Raw genomic sequence first — 7650 nt, 5'->3', positions numbered from 1 at the left:
TCTGAACATATCAACTATGAAATTATTATTATTACAATTACTTATAAATGTTATATTTTTTAAAAAATTTATCATTTCATAAATCTAAAGCATAACTTTTTTGGGGAAATAAATCAAATTAGTAAGATCCAAAAATAAACAAAAACCTTTTCAAGTAAGTTTACCAAACCACCCTATGAATCTCGTGCAATGAAATGACTTTCTAGAACAGCTTGGGAAAGTGGGAGCTGGCTTTGGGCGATAGATAGATATCAGCTGCATCTGCTGCAAGGCCACTTGTTCTCTGCTTTTGTTTTTTTTTTTTTTTTTAATTTTGTTTATCTCGGGTCTCTTTCTCTTGGAGGAATCAGGAAGGATCATTCTTCCACCTAAGTATATACACATCTTTCTCTGTTTTTTCACCCACACACGTTTTCTTGAAAATCACACGTATTTCTCTGCAATCTTTTCATCTTCCTTGCCCAAGAAAATAACTGAAGGTAACTGAATCTTGTTGTCTTTTGATTCATCCATGGTTCGAATTGAGGTGCTGCTTTTTTTTCTGCCTGTTGATGATGGAAGATGAAATATGTTTTATTCCGTTTCTTTCGTTTTCTTGATTTGATTATGCTTTTCGGGTGTTTATTTTTTGTGGGCTGTGAATATTGTTTCATTGTGTTGATTTTTCTTCGTTTTCTCTACCACTTTGATTGAAGAAGGCAATTTTGTTTTTTGCTGGAACCTGAAATCGCCTATGATGCCTGTTGCTGTTTGTGGATATGAGTATAATGGCAATGCAGAATCCAGGCATTTGATCATGTTTGCCGACTAGATTTTTGGGTTTAGGGGAGGGAAAAGAGTTGGGAAAAAGAAATATAAGCATAAGAAATGAGGGTCTAGCTGTTGTTTTAACCAGTTATCTTCAGCTGAATCTTGATTTTCGATTGTGTGATAGCTTCAATACTGACCAGTTTTTTAACATAACTGAGTTTCAGTTTTAAGGATCCTTTGGGTGTATAATTAAAAGCTCGGATACACGGAATGCACAAATCCAATCTAATCTTCTGTTAATCTTTGAGTTTTAGTGATTACAGTTGATAGGAGTTGTAATACCGAATATTTTATTTGATCTCTATGTTTGTTAGTCGCTTTTGACACCTTTGCTTGGTTGTTCTTTTAGCGTGAAGTTAAGCTGGCCATAAACCCAGTTTTATGCAAAATCTACGGTTCCGGACTAGAGTCTGGATAAGTTGATCACAATATTGCTGAATAAAGACAGTTCGGAGTTCTGTTGCATTTTCTTTTATCCTTTATGTTATTGCTTATAGCTTTTATAATTAATGCGGGTTATCTTTAGGTCTCACACCGGTGCCGTCTGTATGTATTAGATGTATGTAAATACATTGATCATGTTATGTAAAGAAGTTGATATTACAATAATTTAGCCTGAGAACAATCTATTTGTGTTATAGTATTTGTTATTTTGACTAAAGTATAACTTGGTGATGAATGTTGCTGGAATGATGAGCTCTAGATTTACAGTGATCTGCATGTTTGCCTGTACTGTATGTGTATTAATCTTGTTTTTCTTGTATCGCGGTTAGGCCTCATCTTTCATCTGGTGAATTGACTTCTTCATAGTTGTTGGGTACCGCTCCAAGCAGTCTGCTGAGGTTTATCTAGTAGCAGAACTTTTCAGCATTTTCTTTACTGGTCTCCAAAGACAAACCAGGGAATGCTGAAAAATGTTCTTGAATTTGGATTCTTACTCTAAGGTTAACCAGGTCTTGGCCTTAGCTGAGTTGCCTTTCTCTATCCTGGATGGGAGAGGAGATATTGGCTGTAACTCATGCACATATTATTTGATATCGAGTAGTTGGTCGTCGACCTGTAAAATGTGTGTTATGATAACACTTATCTTGCCTGAGGACGGTTGAGCCACATCCAATTCTCAATGCTCCTTTGTTCATTATCATAGGTTAACAGAGAGAGACTAGTTTTGTTATATGGTGTGTTGTACTTTGGATATGGATAATAACGGTGTTATATTGATGCAAAGATACGAGTTAGGGAGGTTATTAGGCCAAGGCACGTTTGCAAAAGTTTATTATGCTAGGAGTCTCCAAACTGGGCAGAGTGTGGCTATTAAAGTAATAGACAAGGAGAAGATTACGAAGGTCGGGATCATAAATCAAATTAAACGGGAAATATCAGTGATGAGACTTGTCAGACATCCTTATATCATTCATCTTTATGAAGTCATGGCCACCAAAACCAAGATATATTTTGTGATGGAATATGCTAAAGGAGGTGAACTTTTCAATAAGGTGGCTAAAGGCAAGTTAAAGGAAGACATTGCACGACAATATTTTCACCAATTGATAACTGCTGTTGATTTCTGCCATAGCAGGGGTGTGTACCATCGGGATTTAAAACCTGAGAATATATTGTTAGACGAGAATGAAAATCTCAAAGTTTCTGATTTTGGTTTGAGTGCTCTTGCTGAATCCAAACGCCAAGACGGGCTCCTTCACACCACCTGTGGGACTCCTGCTTATGTTGCCCCAGAAGTAATTAACAGGAAAGGCTATGATGGAGCCAAAGCTGATATTTGGTCGTGTGGGGTGATTCTCTTTGTTTTGTTGGCCGGCTATCTTCCGTTCCACGATTCCAATTTGATGGAGATGTATAGAAAGATTGGGAAAGCAGAATATAAATGCCCGCGTTGGTTTTCACCCGAAGTACGCAGGCTACTCTCAAGAATGCTGGACCCCAACCCAACTAGTAGAATCTCGACTGCAGGAATTAAGGAAAGCTCCTGGTACAAACGGGGATTAAGCACCAAAGCAAAAACAGATGATCCCGAAAGCAGTAGAGTTCATTCATCAGAGACTGAAGCAGCTTCTAGCCGGCAGGAAAATGGCAGTACATCAGCAGAGGGCAATCAAGACATGACAAGGCTTCCAGATTTGAATGCATTTGATCTCATTTCCTTGTCGGATGGATTTGACCTATCAAGATTGTTTGAGGGTCCTTCTCCAAAGAAGGAATATAGATTCATTTCCTGGAAACCTGCATCGACCATCATCTCTAAGCTGGAAGAAGTTGCCAAGCGCATGAAGCTCAAGATCAACAAAAGGGACGGAGGTCTATTCAAGTTTGAAGGATTGAAGGAGGGTCGGAAGGGAGTTTTGTCCATCGATGCCGAGATTTTTGTGCTCACTCCGGCCCTTCATTTGGTCGAGATGAAGAAAACAAGTGGAGATACGTTGGAATACCAGAAGATATTAGACGAGGGTATAAGACCTGGCCTTCAAGAAATTGTTTGGGCTTCGCATGGTGATCCAACTCCTCAGCAGAGTAACCAGCAGCTCGAGCAACAAGACGAGCCTCCCCAGCCACCGCCATTACAGGACCAGCAACCACAACAATTAAAGCAACTGCAAGATCCATTACAGCAGCAACTGCTGCTGCTGCAGGAAAAACTACCTTAACTTCCAGACAATCCAGAGGTCATAGTTTACTAGGTGTTTATATAGATTTTAGTGAAGTTTTTAGGCACAACCCATTCACATGATTGACTTGCTTCCTTGTTTCGAGACCATGAGAGTGTGTGTAACTAAAATTTTGATGGTAAAGTACAGGGTGTTTGCTCGTGCTGCTGTGTGTCCTTTCTTTACTGTTATTTCATGCCTTTACACTGTTGGGGGCATATAAACGTATGTTACCATGATACTTTGTTTCGCATGGATTATGAACTAGTCAAGTGAATATCTCATAATTTATAATCAAAGAATTCAAGTGCATATCTTGGATATTCTTGTTTGGTAAGTTGTTCGTGTCGAATTTCAGAGTGCATTTAGCAAACTCGAAGGCAATTCTCCCATCTAATGGGCACGGGGCATGACATTCATAGATGGCGAGAGGTGATGTAGGCCAAGTGGATTCAAGAATACCTGGAATTTCCAAATATCCTATCCAAGAGTTGCATCAAAGACCAACCTCGTTCTCATGATGGGAGCATTCTTCGTGTCAAATACTCATTGAACATTGTACCAGACACGACATATTTTCGACATTGTACCTAACATGTCATGTGGTTTGTGCATAATTAAATAAATATGACCATCATAACATTTTAATGGTATTTTTTATATATTACATTGAGGCATCATACATGTTTCAAGTCTAGTGAATTATCTTCAGTGTGCTTTTAGAAAGCACAAATAATAAAAGTTAACAAAAAATTAAATATTTTAAAACCAACTTGAAAATTAGTAGGTAATACCCAACAATTTCTTTTTCTCATTGTATTTTTTATGGTGACTTTTTTTTTTTTTTGGCTTATTTTTTGCATTGGTAACTCTACAAAAATAAGAGTATTATTTTTTACCTAGCACCTAATCATTGTATAATCATTATCTAAAGTTTACCTAGTTACACCATCTTCTTTCACATGAATTATTAAAAACTTACTTCCCGATATACATTCTTCAAATATTTCAGCTCAGCCTTTATGAATGTTGATCTGGTTTGAGTCTGAGTTCGTGGATAATGTGTTGGATTGATATGGAGATGGGTCCGCTATCAGGGATGAGGTCCGCAATAGATCATTTGGTCAAGTATACATAGGTTTAACACAGGTTAGGCTAGTCGGATAGCTGACTAAGACATTACGATGCTTAAAATTAGTGTTCGTTTTGGTGAATAATATTTCTCAGGTGAATTCATATTTATACACCTCGGTGCATTATGCACAGGTGGAAAACTAATAGTGGTGATAAAGTGAGACATCTCAAAAATCATTACAACAATGATATGTTGAAGACAACTAAACAAACATGGGAGAGTTGGTCAAGTCAATTATCTCAGGATAAACAGCTGGCCTTCTCTTCTTGCTGCCTGTATTTACTCTGTAGCATGGTGAAGGTGTAAATATATCTATTACCTCAACTTTACGACGAATACTAGGACCCTCAACTGAAAATGGTTCTTTGTCTGAGCTCGAGGTGGCTGTCAACTGTTTCTGATGTGCCATGTCCAGACTTTTCTGCCCGTCCTCAATGTAACTGACAGTATCCCAGGAGGCCTCGGTTGAAAATGGTTCTTTGTCTGAAAGGAAGGTGGCTATAGACAGCTTATCAGGTGACACGTAGGCACATTTTTGCCCTGCTTCAGTATAACCGGCAATATCACATGAGTCGGTGACAAATGAAGATGATGCTCCAAAAGAGTAGTCATTATCAAGGACCAAAAAGGTCTGCCTCTGATCTTGCTCTCTTTCCTCCGAACATTCATTTAATTCACAACTGCTATTATCCTTCTGATTCATTTCTATGTGCATGTTTTCTTCAAAACTACAATGGTTGCTCGGAGAATCATGCACTGTTCTTGTTGATTCTTCCGATGTTGATGGCTCGAAACTACCACTCACTTCAAACTCTTCATCAGCCTCGATTTCATCATTCAAGCACGCATTCCAGTTATAACAGGGCAACTCATCCATCGAACGAACTTGGGTCCGTTGTTGCTCAGGCAAGGTAGGGCAACCAGAGATATAAATTTGGTATTTAGTTGAGAAGAAATTCATGGTGAGGTTCAAACTGAAAACCATAAAACAAAGAAAGAAAGAAAATCGTGAATATATGAAAGCACAATCCACAGTTAGAATCAATCAACCAAGGATTTCACGTTGTGCATGGAGAACAGAATTTAATATACCTCTGCCAGGCAGGAAGAGTGAGCATTGTGTATGCTAATTTAATTTTGTTAGCAAGTCCAGAGATGGATTTGAAACTTGCAGCTGCCACTCTTACTGCAAGGGATTTTACAGGGTGTTGCCAAGCCCACTCGAACTGCAAGTTGCAAATCAAACAATTGTAACATCACTCAAATTGCTTATCTACATACAGCGAAAACAGAAAGCTTTATACCAATTTGACCACATTTAACTCGCATATGCTTTTGAATACACATAAAGACTTACTGGTAGGTGAAGATTATAATTCACTAGCACTGTTGGCACACCCGATGTATAATTTCACAATATATTATTAAAAGTACTTTTTGAACTTTGAGTATAACTTAAGTATCTTGCAATATATTTATTATATTATGATAAATGAAAAGACAAATAATATAAAGATAATATAATTTTTAGAAAAAATAAATAAAACAGATAAAAACTTAATTTTAATAATAAAATTATGTGATGCCACATTTATATTCATAGATTTGAAGTTACGGATTTTCAAATCCCTAGCAACAAATCCTTGAATTTGTTTCAAAGGATTTTGAATCCTTCAACTCTATTTTGGATTATGTTTTTGTTGAATATTGACACATCTCAAATTCTTCTAATTCTTCCCATATATTCAACTTCATCAATTCAAATGTAGTTTGAGAGCAAAGAAGAAAACATTAAGTAACACGGATGCGGAGAGAAGAAATAAGAATGGAAAAACTATATAGATATTATTTCTTTAGATAGGGGTAATAATTTCTTTATACATAGTATAAGGATAGATGCCGTGAAAAGTAACAATATTTATGACTAAAAAATGAGGTTATGGACTCAACAGACATATCGCAAAAACCAAGATCGAGCAAATATGTAGAAATGAAAACACAAGTAATCCAGTACAACGGATAATTACACTGAAGCTTCCTGGAATTAAGACATATTACAAAGAAACACTTAAAAACGAGATGAACATTGGAAATCTGTGAAATAAAGCATGACAGGAAGGAGTCTTTTGTAATTTCCCAACCTTACCAAGTGTATGCAATTATCCCTAATTGTGAACATACATTGTGCTAAAACTTCAGACAGAAAAAGTATCTTGCTGCCAATTCCACCACCTTTAAATGGATATAAACATGTGATAACAAACATGACTTTCAGATAAAATGCCAGAAGAAAGTGCGAGATCAAGATTAAGCAAATGCAAACAAGATCAAAACTCTCAAACGATAACCACATTGGTAAGACAAAAGATCTTCAGCTCAAGGAAAGATAAAAAAAGCATCAGTCTTCAGGACAAGATTTACCCACATTTCTTACACAAGCATGAAATAATAAGTTAAAATAATACTTCCGGTGAATTCACAAACATGGGCAGCTCACATAAGTACCTGAAGAGCGGCAACGTTTGTTGGGAAGCCATAGATGCACAACACCATTTCCCAGGGACGCTTGCGCTTCGTCCGCCACGCCCCGCTCCCAATTTCGCCATTGTGCTGCCTTATTCTCCGCCGAGGGTTCACCGTAAATCTTCAAAAATAAATAAACAAAAGCAAATATGAAATACGTATTACAACTCCTACGAAATTATCAAAGGAAACAATAGTAGATAAGATTAATTGTTAACGAATTTACTAATCCTATTAATCAACATCCGACAATGATGATCGAGGAAATTTGTACAAAAATCCAATCTTACCCGATGTAGGTTTGCCCTTTGAATCTGGGAGAGAGTGAAGTCAGCAGATAGCATGCAAAAAACCCCTCCCCTTTCCTTTCTTCTGCCTCTCCACCAATTTGGCAATTTTCATGCGTTGAAATTAGGGTTTTTTGGGTCTGTTTTCTCCCTTTCCTCCTCCCCATCTCTCTCTCTCTCTCTCTCTCTCTCTCAAACTGCAGCAGAAATTCGACCGTTGAAATTCGTAGTT

At 37.3% G+C, this 7650-nt stretch overlaps 2 protein-coding genes across 3 annotated transcripts; one reads left to right on the top strand and one right to left on the bottom strand.

Moving 5' to 3' along the window:
- On the top strand, positions 210-3750 carry LOC105163908 (CBL-interacting protein kinase 18). 2 transcript variants are annotated; one of them, XM_011082434.2, is made up of 2 exons: positions 210-479; positions 1584-3750. In XM_011082434.2, the coding sequence occupies exon 2, from the start codon at positions 1986-1988 to the stop codon at positions 3471-3473; it is 1488 nt and encodes a 495-aa protein (XP_011080736.1). In that variant the 5' UTR covers positions 210-479; positions 1584-1985; the 3' UTR covers positions 3474-3750. The 2 variants fall into 2 exon arrangements, with proteins under 2 accessions (XP_011080736.1, XP_011080737.1); XM_011082435.2 differs by having other exon boundaries at positions 1160-3750.
- Positions 4517-7650, bottom strand: LOC105163907 (structure-specific endonuclease subunit SLX1 homolog 2). The gene is made up of 4 exons (XM_011082433.2): positions 7422-7650; positions 7114-7252; positions 5701-5834; positions 4517-5582 (listed from the first exon to the last, which is right to left on the bottom strand). The coding sequence occupies exons 1-4, from the start codon at positions 7583-7585 to the stop codon at positions 4811-4813; spliced, it is 1209 nt and encodes a 402-aa protein (XP_011080735.1). The 5' UTR covers positions 7586-7650; the 3' UTR covers positions 4517-4810.

This window comes from Sesamum indicum, linkage group LG6, assembly GCF_000512975.1.
Source record: "Sesamum indicum cultivar Zhongzhi No. 13 linkage group LG6, S_indicum_v1.0, whole genome shotgun sequence".
NCBI lineage: Eukaryota > Viridiplantae > Streptophyta > Magnoliopsida > Lamiales > Pedaliaceae > Sesamum > Sesamum indicum.
This window is presented reverse-complemented; position numbering and strand designations above follow the sequence as displayed.

Excerpts from the sequence above, each read along its gene's own strand:
- LOC105163908 (XM_011082434.2), top strand. The coding sequence starts at position 1,986 with ATGGTGTGTTGTACTTTGGATATGGATAATAACGGTGTTATATTGATG.
- LOC105163907 (XM_011082433.2), bottom strand. The coding sequence starts at position 7,585 with ATGGGGAGGAGGAAAGGGAGAAAACAGACCCAAAAAACCCTAATTTCA. Across the intron at positions 7,253-7,421 it reads AAAGGGCAAACCTACATCGG|ATTTACGGTGAACCCTCGGC; the intron begins GTAAGATTGGAT and ends TTATTTTTGAAG. Across the intron at positions 5,583-5,700 it reads ACTCTTCCTGCCTGGCAGAG|TTTGAACCTCACCATGAATT; the intron begins GTATATTAAATT and ends TATGGTTTTCAG.